At 36.9% G+C, this 20,175-nt stretch overlaps 1 protein-coding gene across 7 annotated transcripts in view; it reads left to right on the forward strand.

Moving 5' to 3' along the window:
• Window positions 1–20,175, forward strand: part of pum (pumilio) — a 92,338-nt gene that overhangs the window by 62,246 nt on the left and 9,917 nt on the right. For 4 of the 7 annotated variants that reach the window (XM_087409247.1, XM_087409248.1, XM_011068187.2 and 1 more), the window contains 9 exons: window positions 12,638–13,024; window positions 14,034–14,274; window positions 15,447–15,611; window positions 16,479–16,598; window positions 17,352–17,423; window positions 17,786–18,080; window positions 18,535–18,775; window positions 19,225–19,615; window positions 19,936–20,104. In XM_087409247.1, the coding sequence (XP_087265373.1) occupies window positions 12,638–13,024; window positions 14,034–14,274; window positions 15,447–15,611; window positions 16,479–16,598; window positions 17,352–17,423; window positions 17,786–18,080; window positions 18,535–18,775; window positions 19,225–19,615; window positions 19,936–20,104 (2,081 nt within the window). The remainder of the gene's footprint in view (window positions 1–12,637; window positions 13,025–14,033; window positions 14,275–15,446; window positions 15,612–16,478; window positions 16,599–17,351; window positions 17,424–17,785; window positions 18,081–18,534; window positions 18,776–19,224; window positions 19,616–19,935; window positions 20,105–20,175) is intronic. The other 3 variants (XM_011068188.2, XM_011068190.2, XM_011068191.2) reach the window with 3 other exon arrangements.

Raw genomic sequence — 20,175 nt, forward strand, 5'->3', positions numbered from 1 at the left:
TACAAAGGTTGTAGCATTTCATAAAGGTCACAATGTTTCTCTACCAAGAGAGGGTATTAAAATCAACCCCCAACAGCCGCATTTAGCGCATAGCGCGAGCGGCCGGGCCGGCCTTTTCTTCTTCAGCGGTCTCCATTTTCTGGCATATCTAACTACGTCAATATCTTTCGCTCGTAATCGGTTATTCATCTTTTTCTCTCTTTGTTATCGCATCTATATTTTTATACTCTTATCGTCACGACAAACGCGCGTATAAAACCGCATATTTATTCCTCCAAGCATAAATTGACGAAACGAGGGTGGTATAGCGTGTAACAACACTATATACCCTCTTGGGATTTTGTATATTGAGATCTCACAGGAATTAATGTCGAAGGCAACATTATTCAACCGAATACGTTATAATATTTTTTTCCAACTTAAAATTACTTCTAAACAAGACACTTTATTCAATTTGTAGATAGCGAGAAGAAGAATTAAGTATCGCGTTTTCGAGAAGCTCTTTAATCCCTAAGCTTGCGGCTTCGAACAAATTAAAGAAAACGATCGGCAAGCTTTCTTTCCTGTTATAAAGAAAAAAAAATTGATAAGGGACCACGTGATGCTCCGTGAGACGTAATGACGCCTTTATGCGTATTGATCGCTGGTGGATCTACGCGCGAATGCGAACGCTATCCTGGCCTCGTCCTTATCCATCTATCCATCCACTACCTGGCCATCTACATATATCCCATCTATCGACATGCCCCTGCCGTGGCGAATGATAAATCTGATATCGCCACGCGAGACAACTTCGGTGCTCTCTTGCCGGAAAAATCGAATCATATCGCCTGGCGGTGATAGGTACATCGCGCGTGTCGCATACAGGGTGTACGTAAATTATGATATTGAAAAATGCGAACGTATTTTTCGCATAGTTTTTAAATTTCCTTTCTTCCCCTATTTTTTTTAGCATTAAATATGGATAAGTACTAAAATACGTACGATTTCTTTCTTCGATTTTCTGTTTTAATGAAACAGACGTGTTATATAAAAAAAAAAGAAAAATAGAAAATATCTTTCTCTGTTAGAAATAATCCGGCTTTGTGATTAGCTTTTTTTCGTAGGTTTGTTTGAGATACACCTGTGTACGCGCGCAGTAAAAGTTCGCAAGGACGGTAATGTATTGTCTCTACGATGAAACGGCGACAGGGATGGTGAACACGAGAGCGTTTCATTATTGTACGATAACGGCCTAATAAAATCGACGTTGCGTCGTTGCAAGATGCGTGGCCATATAACGTTACACCGCGCGCCCACGTCACGCGGCTCTCGTCCCCTTTAATAAAATTAATTGGTCTGTCCCCCGCCTCTCTGCATGTACGTCACTAGGAATAGTTAACTCACTCAGCACTCAGAGAGAATTTTAAGGGAAGTGGCGTTTTTCTTGGAAAATTAAACACGGCTTCTTCCATCTTGAATTGTGTTAGACACACGTATATTTACGCGTCATTTGTTTAACTTATTTCTCAAACTTTACGTTCTCCTTGTCCTTAGTTTCTCTAGCTCTTGAATCGATTTCTATAAGGCAAAGATATACGAGTTGAAAAAGAAAAAAGCGTTAAAATTATAAAAATACATTATGAATTATTTAATGACGATGAACTACTTTTTACAGGCTGCGACTTACGATTTCGTTGATAATGAGAAAAATGCTTGATGCGATTATACGCTTTCTCGCTGGCATTTCCTATCCTTTCTTTTTTTTTTTGCATTTCCATTATTTCGTCTTGTTTATTGAGCCTAGAGATTTGAACTTTCCAATTTTTTTGTTCATCAGTCGAATCGAAAATCGTTGACGCTTTACAAAACGCCCGGGGCACTCGTGCACCGACACGCTTTCTTGAGCAATTTTCCACGCGTTTATTTTCATTAAATGAAGATGAAGAGGACCCGTGAAGCGTGTTGCTCCGCCATGAGAATTTTAGGAAATTCGTCGAACGTTCGTTTTCTCCCGCTCGGCGGATTCTCACGAGAATGCTCTTAAATCCACTGTTCTTACGCAGCGTAGAGCATTGCGCGCGGAGAAATTTTCGTAAGAGTAATGTCTCGAGAGCGCAATTGCGTGGGTCTTAATATACCATTGCGATATAATCGCGGTTTCGACGCACGCGAAAGTGATCTCTTACACTCCTCGACAATAATTAGTGCGAGATGTATTTTTAGAGACCTCGGAATATTTTGCCTTTTGCTAGCACTTAATTTTTTTCTTTTCTTCTCTTTTTTCTTTTCTTTTTTTTAAATAATTTTAAACATTTAAATCTAGCTTGTAAGTGCATGCAATAACATCATTATTATTATTATTATTATTATTAATTTCTAGAGGATATTTTCAATATCTTTTATACAGATCTGTACATATCTTTTGTTGTACTAATTTTTTAATTACTTATAAATTACTTATAATTCTGATAATTCGTAAAATTCGCGGTAGATATTCACTGCGAATACGCCAAACATCATTGCAGTCGCCAAACATTATCTCAGGTCATCCACATCGGTCAGTCTTTGAGTCGTTCTAACGGACTCGCGTGTAGACAGTTTATTTGTCGGACTTCACGATAACACTCATCAGAAAGAGGGCAAAAACGCGAGTAAGGCGAGGCCGGTTAGCGACGGTGGAGGCGCATTAATATCGGGAGGATGACGGTATAGCTCGGCCGCACCCTTGTAAGAGGCACCATCCAATAATAAAATCCGCGTCATTTGGTTAAAAGCTACCACGAAGAGGGGTATCTAGTATCAAGGTGTGGCAATGCGACCCTTATCACGCGACCTGTACCCACCCTGCACGAACCATGTTTCCTACGTATCTTTCCCTCCCTTTCCTCTCCTTCATTCTTACCCCACGGGGTAAATGCGTGCGCGCGCGAGAACGGTCAGTTTATTATAATTGAATTTTGCAACTAGGCTAGCGTTTCTGTATAACAGGGATAGCTGCGTTGATGATATAAACGACTACAATAGCTATTGTTCAAAGAGTCTCCGATGCGTCCACCACGGGGGTTGGCTCGTTAATGCCGCAGACACTTTACGGATGTTTCTCCCCTTCCTTCCTCGTGATTATCTTTTTCGCGAATTTCTATTCTTTTCCTGGCCATTCTGTTCTCCATTCGGAGCCGCTGATTGTTCATTGCTTCGTATTTCTGACCGTTATTGGCTCCGAGTCCGTCATACTTAAGCTGGGTGCTTCCCGCTATTTTTAAACGAGTCGCGCGGATACCGTTTAAGATATTTCCGCGCAGAACTTTGTCGCTGACGGAAATTTCGATACTGCGGACGCGGTATACTCCGTATCAGTTCAATGGGAAAAGTAAAAGGCCTCCTAAAAAGATACAAATGTATTTATCCGTTGTAAGTTCACACGCGTGTTGTAGTAGCTACGACGAGATTGTTGTATGCGGAAATTTTTCTTGCTATTATTTCTCGAACCGACTGGCTTGATCGGAACGTTCAGGTCGAGGCACCTATTACAAAAGAGAACGTTCGCGCCTCTCTCGATATACCCGTGACTATAAAAAATCTCCTCGGAGCAAATCGGTTCTCCATAGTTCTCACTGCGGTTTGGTACAGAAAAGAAAAAAATATTGTGCAGAAAGAAAGAGAAAAAAAGACAAGTTACTCTACGTAAGAAGATTACACGAAGTATATACTATTAAAAATTCGTGTGTAGGTATCTTTGTTACCTTTTAGTTTTACGATCTCCGTTAGCTTTACGATAATTCCTTCATTTATAATTCTTCGTATTTTCTATTTATCCTACTTATATCGTACTTATATCTTTAGAAGCTCTATAAGCGGAATATTAATAACGTTAACAGTCAGGATACATCAGACTTTCTGTTTGCCGATAAACGCTTAGGACATAGTTCCCTGTCATCCACCGCTTTTTTATTTTTTTACTGCATTTTTCGTTAAACTTCCCGTTCTTAGAGTTCTCGAGTCATCGGTGGTCCGGTAAAACGGTACAACCGCCGGCAGCGGGAAGAACGAACGGCGGGAGGGGTGTTTGTACATCGACCGTGTACTCGGGTCAAATCGATCGGTTCGCGATGCCGATGGAACCGGTTTCCGCTATGGAGCATTGGCGGCCAGCAGCGGTTCTCCATCCATCGCCCGCGCGATTAACGACCGCTATCTACCTGCTCGAAAAAAAAAAAACGAGATCGGTGCTCTCGTCGCAACCTGTACACTTAGAAAGTTGCCGCCGTCCCGCCGCTGCCGGCGACACGTAATCTGGAACGCGCCGCGATAGACGATTTCGCAAACCGCGCTCAACCAACGACGATATTCCTGGCGCGCTATGAGAATCGGGATATCCCCGGGGAAGCAATTCGATTTACGGTCTCGGCTGATTTGTGATAGCGTAATTTTATGTAATAGCGCAACGGAAAGTGATGCATCGATGATTTTTGTAAAACCGAAGGAAGAAGTATTGCGAGGACGTACGAAATCAATATATATCTTAGCGATCATAATTGATATTACGTGGAATATGGAATATGTATCCGTAATTCCGATATACAGAGATTACAAAATTGGGATTAAATGAAATAAGTTAAAACAATTAAAAGTAAACGTTACACACAAATTAAATTCGATTTGTTACTCAATGAAATGTTAAAATAATTGAATTTTATCCATCGGAATTTTATCAAATTTCTGTAGAAGCGAACCGTCACTCGACCATGAAACTCGAACTAAATGTATAAACAGATACGTGTTTTAGAATTTTCATTAAACAGAATAGAGCTAACGAGATTTCGAAATTAACGAAGTACGATTAATATAAAAATCGTTGGATAAATTATAGCGCGACAGTTGAGAAATAACGAATACATATATGATAGACTTTCTTCAGAATTATGATTTATACCTGCTCACGCGAAAACAGTGCCACTGTAGTGCGATGGCTTGTCACAAAATCTCGTGATGTTCACTTGACTCACACGTTTCGTGCAGAAGATTGTGCGCTTCAAAAATGTGATCAGATTGGCTTTTTATTGTTCGTAATACGGTCATAGCACGGTCGACAATACCTCGATCGATATACGCAGAGTAGGGAATCGTGATGTTCGTGACTCGGTCAAATCTTGTTTCTTCTTGACAATTTCTCATTTAATAAAAGCCAGATTTACTCTTGTATCTAGTATCTTTTTTTGCAGATATATTTACGTATATCTTTATATTTTCAAACGTTGCTGAATTGTAGTAGCTTTTACTTATATCTCTAGTGACTTGTTTCTGTACTTAAACGATACAATTGACTTGATAGTATCACACATCAAGTTTATATTAGTAATCCAATTAATGCGAGTGTTTAAGTTCACTCTATAGACGTCTTTAACGAAACTCAATTATGTTCTGAGTAATTCTGTCTCGACAATGGAGAAAAGCTGAGGCATATTGCATCGTGACTTGCAGTTGCATCAAGTCATCTCAAAATTGCCATGTGCCTCGCGCCTTGACCCTTGACCTCTTTTTGTCGTAATAAATGCAACGTGAATGTTTGCCCTCGTTATTTTCGTCATAAGGCTTCGCATGGAAACGAAAACATCTCCGGATATGTATAGTCCCTTCGCTTATATACCAGTAGATTCGTACTGTCCTCAATGCAGAGTATCGTCAATTGTTCCTGCATTCTATGAGGTCAATCATGACAACTAGGACAATAAATTGAGCACAACGATACAATACCTCTGTAGATGAATCGAGAGCTAATTATATGATATTGTAAAAGAATTATTACTAGAGCAACGTGAGAAATACATGAAATTCCGTACTCCATCAATATTATTACATATCACGTTCTATAAAATCAATTTATATCGTTACTCGATGACTTGTCGGATTTACTGCTTCTCAATCTGTCATTTGCGGAGGTCAATGCCACATAGAGGAGGCGGTCGTGACAGAGAGAGAGAAAGAGAGAGAACCGGACTGAAACCGTGTTCAATGCGAATCAGTACATCAATACATGCGGAAGAGGAAAGACATAGTCAAGCGGGTTAATGTCGTTCCCCTCAGCCCGCATTTTCCACGTCGCAATCAAAATGACACGAATCGCACGATGTATGGGTGCACGTCGTCATGCAAGCGGAAAGCGGATCTCGTACGACGAACTGCGGACCTCTTTCTCTTCGCGGCACCCTGTATATTCCGTACACGCAGCCAGGTGAGCTAACGGTGCTCCGGAGCGGTGAAATAACGGGCTCCCGCCGCGGTTTGTCGTCGCTGTACTTTTATTTCACGCGGATACCCCAACTTTCATGAGAATGTATATCGTGCCTCATTCGTTTCTCATAAAACCAAACGATCTTTTGATATACGGTACCGTTCTGTTTTAGAGAGAGATTAGGACTGTTTAATTTCCCTCACACACATGTTGGCGTGAAAGTTTGGTCGCTCTTGGAACTTAATAAAAGTTTCACGTAGATGTACCGAAGGTGGAATGGAGTCGTATATTTTATTCTTGCTTTACATCGACAATCGCTATATGTATACTCGTAATCGTATTACATAAATAATATTTACATTGTAGCTAGTAGAATTTTGTTACTTAATAAAATTACACGTTCGAATATATGTTGAATCATTTTATCGGAGAAATTTTTAGATAAAAATAGTAGCTTAAAATGCGCAAAGATTGTTTGACACTGTGTGAATGAGATAAATCGTTTGCAGGCATTAAACTGTTCTTCCGCGACGCGTTCACATGCACACATGCGCCCACCGAGCCAGAGTTTTCGGAATGAATGGCGGTGAAACGTTTATGCATCTGTGAGCGGTAATATGCACCGAGAACTAGTCGGCAGAACTTTCCATAACGTTGAATTAGAATTGAATCCAGATTTCGTTGTATACATTACCCCGTATCTTTCACGTGCAAATTATTGATTTTCACATGGTACTGTCGCGAAAAGTCTATACGCGTCTGTACACGTTTGTGAATGACAGGGGACGCAATTCACGAGAGAATCGTAAATTTGTTCGAGGAAAAAGTAAACATTGATCGAGACAATATACGTTATATGTTACTCTCGATGGCGTAATTTATATTGATATTTTTTTTATTTTCGCATCATTACGTATTCGTGTTACGTATGCTTCATTCTTGAGTAAGAAAAATAGTTTGCTTCAAATGTTTAATATTTTTTACTGGATGGAATTTTTCTCGGATGAAGTTTTTTTTTTTTCGGAATCTTGTTGCCACGATCTCCGTTGCTCGTGAAACATCCGCGTTATTATTACTAATTTTCGCGATTGTGACAATGTGATGCGATAAGACGCGGTAACGGATGCATACCCTATGCGAGATTAGTAACAATACCTACATCGGATGCACACGGTGTTGATGACCTGATCTCCAAGTGGCTGCGACGCCTTATTATATAGAGCGTAGAATCAAGCTTCCGAATAAAACATAATCTACGTGATAAATCATTGTCAGCGCGCTAAAATATCAGTAATATGTAGTATTACAAAAATATTATAAATAATTAATATCTGACAGTCTAAATAAGAAACTTTTGTCCATTATTGAAGAACTTATCCTTTATCCTTTCTAGACTGCCTATAAATTCGTATTTAACTCTTGACTACAGTAACGGGTCATTTGGACACGAAGCAAAAATTTTTAGACGATTGTACAATTTGTACGATTGATACTATCTGTATGATTGTATACTTGTCTGTATGATTGATACTATGAGATTCTAAATTGTAAGTAAAAAAAACTTTGAACCTTTTTCTATCAATTACCGCAAAGTAGAGATTCGCTTGCATTCTATATTTCAAATAAGACGCTTTGGAATAACTTGGATTATTTATAGCAGTAGTTGAAGGTTCAAAAAAAAGTAGCGAACATGTATCACGAAAGTAGACACGTTATTTTCAAATTTAAAAAGAGATTATTTATTGTCAATTTAAAAAAATGTGTTGTCGAAATCAAATTTCTTGGAAACGATCATGTTGGCAGTCAACAATAAAAAATCGGACGAATCGATAGCCGATCGGAATTGAAATGTTTGACGTTCCCGAGAATGTATGCACGCGACACGATAGAGATGAATCAACGATAAATATTAAAACGCACCGGTTATGAAAGGTAAACGACAGAGACGGGCAGAGAGAAGAAAGGTCGTCGAACCTTCGTCACTCTCAAACTCGTTTCCGCGGATGACTCGCAAGGAATTCAGCAACGGAATATCTCTTACCTAATCGTTCTTATATCATTCGTTACGCTACGCTTTTTCGTAAGTCTGTAATCAAAAACCTTTCGCTGAACCTTCCGACTTGTGCTTGACGCTTTCGCGAAAAAAATCCGGCTTTTGTGCCTCGCCTAAATAGCATTACAATAATTGTATTTGTAACAAGCAATTATATAAGTAAAATATAAAGAAGAAATTTATTGATAAAACAGGATTGAAAATTTTGTTCTGAAAAAGAACTTTTCTCTTAGTTTGGAGACTTAAAAATGTTTGGAAAGATTTTCTTTTCAACGAAAGAAAGTGCATGATTGTTCGTATGGCAATTAAAATATCGCGGAAATACACTGACACGTGCTAGGTATAATGCGATATCTTGCACTCGTTGGAAGGAGAGTGCAAAAAGTAGTTAAATAAAGACAATAAGTAGGTTATCGCAGATCAGTGAAAGTCTATCCGGATACTGATGAGTGCAGGAGAAAAGTCAGTACTCTGTTAATTATTGCGGGACAATAATACCTTGATAAGAGACTTTATATACATATATACATACATACATACATATATGCACATATTTATATATATATATATAAAATTGATTCCTTTCTGATTACGTAATCGGATACGCTCCTCGATTTTTTCGCTTAGAAAGTCCTTCGCAGTAACTTCTATTAAAATTAATGACGTATACTTTCCATGCGTTATTACTTGATAAAGGCTTCCCAGGATGCTATTCGAAGCTAAACAATATATGTTTTTAGCTACGATTGTTTTAGATATGATTGTTTTAGATTTTTAAAATGACAAATTAAAACTTGAAATTGTTCTTTATTTATGGATGTTCTTTATTTATTGACGAAGAATTTATCTCAAACTTAATATTTTTATTCCACACTATTTGCTGATTTAGCTTTATTTATATTTATTTTAATACGATTACAATTTATTCTTAATTTATTAATTTAAGCAAATTTTGATAAAATTTTATGCAATGTTTATTTTATTACCAAAGATATAGATTTATTTTATTAGTTTTTATGATAATCATTTCACGTGCGATATTTTTGAGCTTTTAATGATTTTATACAACTGACACTAATTGACATTTAATCTAAAAATACTTCTCATTTTATACATCTCTGAAAAGATTCGATAAGAATTTATTCTGGTTAATAAGAAAATATTTTTATACTTTCTTGAATGTCTTAAGTGTTTTTATTACACGTCACATAGTTCTAATTAAAAGTGCGGCATTCCATTTATTCCCGTCGAAGTATTTTCGAAAAGCGCGACGGTAATCGCGACGGATATTTTTAACAGCTAGGAAATCAGACTCCATATCGCTGGTCGACGATTTGCAGCCGCCGGCAGAAACCTTACATATTCAACAATGACTCACATTTCCAGGAGTGTAACTCACCCCTATTCTCACCCACGACAATGTACCGCGCCATTGTTCGCCTCTTCACCCGAGATCGACTGTCCCTCTGATATGACGTGCTTCACCCAATTTCTCTTCCTTTTTTTCTCTTCTCTGACACTCCGCCATTTTTACGCGAAATCACCGCAATTTTTATTTAGACGTTTGTTTCGGTTCTCTTCATTTCTCAAGAGCGGTGATGACTGTAACGATTCGTATGAGACTAATTTGAGGTGAAATTTCATTTGAGTGATTTTGTGATATTTCCGACTCTTAAAAAATAAGACATTAAATAATACACTAATAAAAAGAGATAATCGGTAAAATTTGAATTTCGGAAAATTCAGATTTTTAAAATACTTGCAACAAACTACAAACGAATGGTAATTGTTACAATCAGATATACAAGAAGAAATATGCGTAATTAATCAGATACTCGAGAAGAATGATATAGAGAAGAAATAACGATCTAGTTCCGAGGTAACCATTCGGTCGACGATAAGATAACGATTTTATTAAACAAATAGCGATGAGATAAACACAGACTTGCTTCGGATAGGATATACTATTAGCGTTTTAATGAGACTGTTCCTGTCGGCGCTGTATATCAATTCGAGTCTCAATCAATGACGAAGCTTCTTTGATTAACGGTTCAACGTTCGGGAAAAAATCTTTTGAACACGATATTTGACCTTAATGAGCTGTTCGCATCTCACACGTGTGCATCTTACAATGTAATATTTCTTATTATACTATTCTTTTTGTCTAAAATTTTTGTTACATTAAAATGCATCGATATATATAAGAATATATAAAACCGATAGATAAGAAGTGAATAAACGACCTGTGATTTATCTTTTTCTTCTTTCTATTAATTGAATACAAATAAAATATATTTTGTGTAAAATAAATAAATTAAATATTAAATGTGCTACTGGACTAATAATTATAAACTAATTTAGCAAGTTATGTTTTAAAATATATAAATGTCTACTTTCGTTTTTTAAAATGTGTGATAAAAATATATATATTAATAAATTAAAAAATTCTGCTCTATATATTAATATCTTATGTCCGAAGAGAAATAGCGCTCTCCTGTAAAGAGCAATGGTCAGGTGCTAACTATGGCCTTGACTTAAGCTCGACGTTTCCGGAAGAGGTTAATACCCGAAACGCATCGTTGCCTCTTAAGGTTGGAGCGTGTCGTGAATGGTTTAAGTTTTCTTCGCTTCGTGCAAGGAATCAACTATTCGGTTGATGTTCCTATTTATTTCCGAGCTCTCGTAACTTTAAAGGTCAAAGGAACTCGGTCTCGAATAATGTTATTAAATTTATCGATCGTCAGTAAATACAAACCGTGTATGTAAACACAAACAGTGTAACTCATATCATAATATGTCGTAGATGACCGATAGTATCGAGAAAAAAAGTTCAAAAAAGTTCCGCTGATCACACTCATTAATTTAATAATCTTAATGACGGAGTGACGATATTCTATAAATTTACTTTTATTTTTTTTTTTTGATAAAAAAAAGATTAAAAGATTTTAATTTATGCGAAAGGAGAGATTTAAATAAATCGCACGATAAAAAATAACTAAGAGAAGAGTCTCATTTTTTTTAATACGTGTTTATCATACAAGAGTATTATTATTTGATGTTTCCGTTGTAACTTTATCGCTGTTTCTACGTCGCGTCGTGCCGAATCACGGCACGTTTGTCGGTCAATTAAAAAGTCCACGGTACGATCTTACCGGTCCGGAGAACGCAGAAGAAGAAGCGAACGCATGTCGGTGAACGTCCGCGGGGGGTCGTCGACCCAGGCCGACCAACCGGAGGAGGCGGTGAAGGAGGGAGAGGAGGAGGAGGAGGAGGAGGTGATGGTCTCGGTCGTCTTCCTCGACTTTAATGCCGAGTTGTCTTTTCCGCCGCTTTCAGGCAATGGCATCGCCTGCCTCCGGCCTTGATCCTCATGTTGAAAACTGGTCTGTATGATTATCCCAGTAATATGATGCCGTCACCGAGCCTTGAAGCCGAAAGGTCATCTCGACCGCCGGCGTGATTTGCGCGTGATATGGTTCCTCCTTATAATATACATAATGTTCTAACAGGAAAGCTCGGTATCAAATCGTCGTGAAAAAACAAAAGGGTTTACAAAGGTATTAACTTTTAGTTTTATCATCTGTGTCCGTCATAATATTAACATATCAAGTTTTGATTAATTATTTTTTTTTTTTAGTCTTACGTAATAAATATGGCAACTTCGTACTTATGATATAGAGACGTGCGAAGACGAGCATTATAAATAATACTAGAAAATATATTGTTGTATTATAACATGTAACATTTTCATGTTAGTGTTTTGAATGATGAAATTTTGAAAATTTTTGCTTGTAATGTTGGATGGGTGAGAATATTTTCTCTTGAGATAAGTTCTCTATATATTCTTAAGATTCTTCAATTTTTAAGTAGCTTGGCCAGCACTTTAAAACTCACATTTAGAATTTAGCAAATTGATATGACACTCGTTTTTGTCAATGTAGATTACTTTTAATTTTTATTTAATTTACCTTTATCTTTTTTCTTGGATTTGGAAATAATATTTTAGTAATCTTTGTATTTGTTTTACTTTTTACTGACAGATTTTTCTCCATTCCAAAAATAATGATAACAAATCTTCCGAGACAATCAACAGTATTATATTGTCGACAATATTCTAATTCCATTTTGATAATTTATAAATTTTATTCATTTAATTTCATGTTTTCTATACAGAAATTAACAGAATAAGAATAAAAATTGAATAAATGATATAAAAAAAAATGTAACATCGAGATCAAGACTATTTTCGTTTTATTTTATTAATGTTTATTAATTTCATCATTTTTATGGCATTATTTGGAAAACGTTAATATTATCAAAGAAAAAAATTCTTTCTTGGTGTCACATTCAATTTTTTTTTCTTTTTTCAGACATTGTTCCGTAGTCAAGCGCAAGGTGCGACACCACAACAACTACAACTTCTACAGCAGCAGCAACAACAACAGCAGCAACAGTATCTAGCCGCATCCCAAGCGCAGCAACAACAGCAGCAGCAACAGCAACAAAACTTTCCTACTGCCCCCTATACTGTTATCAGTGGACAGGAACCTTACGTAGGAGCGCTGATAGCTGGCGCACCACCTCCTGTAGTACCGCAATACTATGGTGTCGGGCCCTGGGTCTATCCGGCTGGATTGCTGCCGCAGGCACCACCCCAGGCGGCCGCACCACCGCCACCCCGACGACCACTCACTCCCTCTTCGGCAGCGGCTGCGGCTGCTGCCGCGCAGGATACCGCCAACAATCTGGCACAAACGGTAAGGCAGTCGCCAGCAATAATCGTCAAAATCCGTAAAAAATACAAAAGAACAGAAATGGATAATTTTTATAAATTACGCATTTGTAAATAAAAAAAAATAGAAGAGATCTCTTTGTCACGACTTGGTTGCGAGCAAATATTCTCGGAGAATATTGACATAAATTTATTTTTAATTTTAAATGTTTGAAAATTCAAGAAATGAGAATTTTGCGATTTTTTAAGAAATTTTTTTATTGATTATTCGTTCTGATATCTTTGAGTTAACGAAGGTGTGCGTGCCGATGTGCGATGTTTCGAAATAAATCAAGCCGCGCGTATACATTACGAGTATCGTGATCATGCATAATCGTTAAATAAAGGCTAAATTTAAGTTTGACGGCGGGGTAGATAGAGTGCTCACGAATTAGCGAGTACCGCGAATTAGACGTGTTTCTAATTCTGTAAAGCTATTTTCTCGCTCGCCTGTTCTGCGAGTGGCCGATGATTGTTTTTTATGCTTGACATAAGACGTAGACCGTTCGTTGTACCAATTAGAGATTGCCACATTGTCCTCTTAGATATTTTACCAGTGTGACAAGTGGAGGAAATGGTAGGAACGCGCTGCACTGTGATGTTCCCAACTTATAAAATTAGATTCAATTTGGAGCAAGTCTTACGTCTATTGTATTTATGTACAACGACATAAATGAAAGCGACAGAAATCTCGGCGATTTAAATGAGGAGTTTACTTAAACGGACGTTTAAGATCGGATGTTTCAGATTGTCACATATTTTCTGAATGAAGTCTCTCAAACCTTGAAACTCTGAAGATAAAACTTGTTGTACATTCACTTCTTTTTAACTATTATACAATATCTATTATAAATGCAATCTCTTCAATTTTAATATAAATTACCCCAAATTCTATTATTGATTTATTTTTAATGATTGATTTATATATATATTATTATATAATGATATTTTTGTTAGAGTACGGATAATTGATGTAGCAATTAATCTTTCCGCAGGTACAGGGTCAGTATCAGGTGATACCGGCTTACTACGATCAGAACGGTTCCATCGTCATGGGAGGCGTGCGCGGATTAAGTTCGGCAGCGACCCCCATGAGATTAGTCAGCCCCGCACCAGTTCTCGTAAACAGAGCTCCGTCTCAACCACCACCGGGTCCACCGGCACCGCCACCGCCAAATTTATATTCTCAACCAACTCCGACATCACACAGCAACGCTACGCCTGGCGAATGTCTAGGTGAGTCCAACGGGAATCCAATATGCCGTATGACCATGATCCTCTTTGTAAACATACTTGTAAGAAGTCTTGTAAAGTCATGCTGTGTGTAGTATCTTGTAAAAATCTATCCCTCCCTTATCTATTCCCTCATCGTGTAATACGTGTATAATGCATGACTGTGTGATGCGAAATTATATGACAGTCGTTCGATTATGATACGTAAATATGTGCTATTATCGTTAACGTCCACTTTTGCCATTCACGATTGACTCGTTCGTTCCCTGTAAATACGCGTAAAACACGCCCGGCACTACCTATGTAACATCACTTAAGAAAAAACGAGAGGACAGATACTATTGTTGACGGCACGATTCCGAGTCGCAGATAAGGATATGCGCGAGTAGTAAAGAGGATCAACGCCTTTGGGTCCATCACCGCAAAAAGGATACTGCACATAATAGCAGAGAAAAAAAAGAGGATAATTTTATTAAATCATCGCATATAAGAAATGTCGGATTTTAAATTAAATGTAACAAATAAATTAATATCTTCTAGAATCGATTATTACATCATGATTTTCTCATAAAATTACGGTGTCATTTTTCTGGAATTTTTGCGAATACTCTTTTTAGTAAATACAGAAATGTAAAAAAAAAGAGGTTCTACAGTGGTACATTATGATTTAAAGTCAGATGTGATATAGGAAAAATAATATAAATTAAGAATAGTAATTACATTAACGTGAAAAAATAAATATTGCTGTACAAAGAATTCAACATTCAGAATACGAACTTAAGAGCGTTTTTTTTTTTATTTTTAATCCTTTCTGCTTTTAAATTCTCTACGTTTAATTATACTATTTTATAAAATTATTATAATTACTTTCAATTACTTTAAATATATGAATAATACAACTAACCGCTTGCGATTGCACATATCTTTCCTCGGAAATCGTCTACGATACAATCACAATCACGATCGCGGCGCAGAATCGATGTTTCGCACGCAATGGTCTGAAATTCGACTTCTTTCGGGCTTTCCTATTTCCGACGCCCACACGGAACGGACACGCGATTGCGATATGTAGACCGCCAGGCTTCTCCGTAGACGGTATAAGGCTCGGTAACATACGCTAATCAACACTTACGACGACTAAGAAAGCGCGTGTGGGTTGCGGGCTTTTGGTGCAGGTCTGGCAGCGTGCAGTGCAGCGGCAGTGGTCGCGCAAGCCCAGGCAGTTGCGGTGCAACAGGCGCAGCAGCAAGGTTCAGGACTTGCCGCAGGTTTAGCGGCTCTAGGATATGGCGGCTCCCCGCTCGGAGCATTGGGCTCGCCTGCCCAACTACAAAACACAGGTATATCATCCGCGATCGTGCTCGATCCTCCTCTTCCTTCTCCTCGGGCACCTTTGTTCCCGGTGAATTCTCTATTTTCCAGGAAAACAGCGCTTTCTTGATTTCTTAAATCCGCGAATTTGTTTTCAGGCAAAAAAGTTTCATATCTGTGCTCTTGAAAACTACGGAACTTTCCATAAATTTATAACATATATATATATATACACACATATATATACATACATCTTGTTTTTAAGCATACAGATTGAAACGAGCTCCTCAATTTTTGAAGTCTTGTACATATAAACCAATGTAATAGCGATAACTTCTAAAGTGTCAGAGGAATGTATGATAAGTACTAATTATGAGAAAAACCTGCACAACTTTATTAAAATTTTTTTTAATGGAAGAAAATAGTAAGATAATTGTCATTGTTTAGTACATAATATCTCTCGTAGGAATATTTAGATTAAGTTTATGTAAAAATATTGTATGGAGATATGTATATTTTACTTTATCTTGTGTTATGGAAAATAAGACATTTTGAAATATTGAGCTCAACTCGAGTGCTTTTTTCCTGGGACCAGAGAAATTCCTTTTGGCTCTCTACAGTGGTGGTGTGTACGGATTTTCATGTACAAAAAAATAAATAAAGAATAACGTAAGGTGTTGCATGCTTCATACAATCTAATTGATTTGTATTTTCGTGTTGAATATAGCCAACTTTCGTTCAGCGACGTGCCTTTCTCAATAGAGCGTTTGTGCCGATTTGTTGATTCTAATCTATTTGATAGTAATCTATTTGATACCGTCACGTCTTTTGTATGCTCGATACCGGTTGCCTTCGAGCATCCCGTGTTAAGATGACGGTGTCCGTCTTGTGTGCAGGTTTAGGCCTCGGTGCGTCTTCAACCGGCAGACGTGATTCCTTTGATAGAAATACTTCAGCCTTCAGTCCAAGCTTGGAATATAGCCGGGCGAAGTGGCCTCAGAGTTACGGCGCCCTCGGTAAGAACAGTTTTGCTGTGTGTGAAATGTACTCCGATATACGGGGTGTAAGGCGTCTAGAAAAACATGTTCGAATGTTCTCATTGTGTAGAAAACGTACAGAGAAATGTAAGTGAGAGTGCTTTCCATTTGATAACACAGGTCAATATAAATATCATTTTATCTTTGTTATATAGTGGAATTTCAAGAAAGATAGAATAAGATTTGTATCAACTTGTGACACTAAATGGAAAGCACTTATAATGAAAGTTGAAAGAGGAATTATCTTCACCTTATCAACTTTTTTATCGTCTCTCTTTTCACCATACGTTGACACGCAATGAAAGATACTTTCAAAAATTTAAATGTATCACTTTAGACGCCTGTACACGACGGCTGTGAGGCATCTCGGAATCGTCATAGACGCTCGATTATCTATGTTGTACATTGTGTCTTAATAATATATCGTAATCCATTTGTACACGTGCTTTTGTATACATAACTCAGCTATGATAACAACACTACCCTTTCTCTCTAAACTGATTCCAACGTATAAATTATCCTGATGCTTGAAAACGTCTTAATTGGGAGTGAGTAAACGTCCGCAAGGACGACTGGTTTAGAGAGCGATCAGTGTCGCCACTGCAATCCGTAACAATTTTAACATAACACACGGGATTAGACTTAGCCATTATACAGTGTACATTGCTTCTGTACAAAATTGTACAGCGCATCATTCACAATCAGTGAGATAAGAAGTACTATTTTCTCTAGATACAGGTACCTGGGACAGAGTGTATTTAGCTACAAATGCAGGTACTCCCTGCAAAGAATATACAGACACAGGTATATACAGATATAGATCGAGCATAATTAGATACGAGCGCTTAGGCTTCTTATTCTTCATGTAATTTTAAGAAATTTTGGAGTCGATTTTTGTTTAACGAATATGTCCAAGAATCAACAATATTTTGAGTAATTAATAATATAAGATAAGAAACTTATTAGAACTGAGCTTTTTAGTAATTAAAATAATTAATCTTCTTTGTTTGATTTAAAATAAATATAGCAAAATTTTTATTTATTAAAACATGTGATATTCGAAATCGGAGATCGCTGCAAATGATAGCGATCTTTGATATTCGAGGAAGAATCGACTCCAAATTTATCAAAGAATCTGTCATTAAGTGCTTTGATTTATTATGCAGGTACAGTTACTGCGTCACCAAGTCCCTTAGGCTTGTCATTAACACCGCCGCCAACTTTAGGAGGATCATTGGGTGGTCTTGTTGGGGGTGCCAGTCGAGTATCAGCGGCCCCCGGTGCCGAAGCGAAGTTCCGCGCCAGCGCAGTACCCACCCTAACAGCCAACGGAGTGTTTGGCTCTAGTAGCTCTCTGTTTCCCAATCTCGTAAGCAAGCCTGGTCGTGGAGGTGCCGCTAACATCAACGACAAAAATTCTGGAGGACGATCTCGTCTACTGGAAGATTTTCGAAATAATCGGTAAAAAATTAATGGACTTTCTCACAATTTTCCAGTATTTAAATGTCTACAACGAAGGATTATACAATTTTTCGTACTTTTATTAAAATAAATTAATTTCCTGAAGATATGTAATATATAAATAGAATAGATCAGACAAATTTATGACGCAGGCTCTCTTTGGATTATCTTGCTTAATCAAGTTTAAATCTTCGTGTATGTGTTCTGTCTTCTCTGAAAATAGATTTCTATAACAATTGATTAAGATATTTATTAATTTAAGAAAATTAAGAAAGAGATATACTTTAAATTCAAGCACAAACGGTGCATGAGAAAAAAGAAAATGACTTAATATATATATTGTGAGAAAAAATTACGTATGATCTCTTGCTTCTGACGATGTAATCAGTAGCTTTATCCCAGCGCGCAAATGAACAATATGCTAATAAATTAATACACGTTCTTTTCTCATTAGTTTCCCGAGTCTTCAGTTGCGTGATTTGGCTAATCACATAGTCGAGTTCAGTCAAGATCAACATGGTTCACGATTCATTCAACAGAAATTGGAGCGGGCCTCGGCCAGCGAGAAACAGCTTGTATTCCAAGAGATCCTTTCCTCCGCATATTCTCTCATGACTGATGTCTTCGGAAATTATGTTATACAGAAGTTCTTTGAATATGGTACACAAGAACAGAAATCGACTCTCGCACAAAAGGTAAATTTCAGTTATACCTGAAAAAATTATTTTATCCAGAAGAATTGATTAGAGCCGATTCTAATAATTTCCGATAATTTAATACTGAACAGGCCATGTGTTAAAGCGTTTTTTAACGCTTTAATAAATGGTTTTATCAATCATATCTTTGATTTTATATTGTTTTTTGTGAATAGTCTTTTCATTTTTTTAAATTATTATCTATATCTCATGCAAAACATTTTTTATATACATTCTCGAAAGATCAGTTTCAGATTATTAATGCTATTGTTATTTTATTATTACTATTACTTTTTATTATGACTCATATTAAATATGATGAAAAAAATTTTGCGTGTCATCTGATTCAATGTGATTAGACATGAAATATTCTGATAATTTAACAATTAATTATATTAAAAATATCTTTATGAGTACCTTTGTTTTATTTTTTTTTTTTTTTATATTAGGTTCGAGGACATGTTTTACCACTTGCGCTGCAGATGTATGGCTGCAGAGTTATACAGAAGGCACTCGAGTCGATCGGACCGGAACAGCAGCAGGAAATCGTACGAGAACTGGATGGGCATGTGTTGAAGTGCGTTAAGGATCAAAACGGGAATCACGTTGTGCAGAAATGCATCGAGTGCGTTGAACCCCGAGCATTGCAGTTTGTGATAGGAGCCTTTGCGGGACAGGTGTACTCTTTGAGTACTCATCCGTATGGCTGCCGAGTAATCCAGCGTATCCTCGAACATTGCACCGCTGAACAAACTCAAGGAATTTTGCAAGAATTACACGCTGCCACTGATCAACTAATTCAAGATCAATATGGCAATTACGTCATTCAACATGTGCTTGGTAAATATCATTTATTTTATATCGATGCGATTATCATTAAGAGCTAAAGATTTTTTAAATGAAATTAGTTAAAAAATTTCAATTCACATTGCCAATTTTGATAATTGACTATAAACGGATTATTACTAGATCGTATATAATGGTATCATCTTTACAATTCTATCTATTCTTATCATTTTGTACTGTTTTTATTATTAATGAAAAAAAAATTATATTACTATTAATTTAACTCAAATGTTATTATGTAGTAAATATGATAATATTAATAATGAATGCTTAAAATTCTTAATATATTAATAATGAAATTATCTATTTTATAGAGCACGGAAAGCCAGAGGACAAAGCACAATTAATTAGCAGCGTTAGAGGTAAAGTACTCGCTCTTTCCCAGCACAAGTTTGCGAGTAACGTCGTCGAAAAATGCGTGACTCATGCTACAAGACAGGAACGCGCTGTACTGATTGAAGAAGTTTGCGGTTTCAATGACAAGTGAGTGCATTTTTGAAAGATCTAAAACATATTCTCAAGAGTCTAATGTTTATTGTTTATTTATTTTTCTC

This window comes from Acromyrmex echinatior, chromosome 9 (genome assembly GCF_024713525.1).
Source record: "Acromyrmex echinatior isolate Ae372 chromosome 9, ASM2471352v2, whole genome shotgun sequence".
In the NCBI taxonomy this organism is placed as follows: Eukaryota; Metazoa; Arthropoda; class Insecta; order Hymenoptera; family Formicidae; genus Acromyrmex; species Acromyrmex echinatior.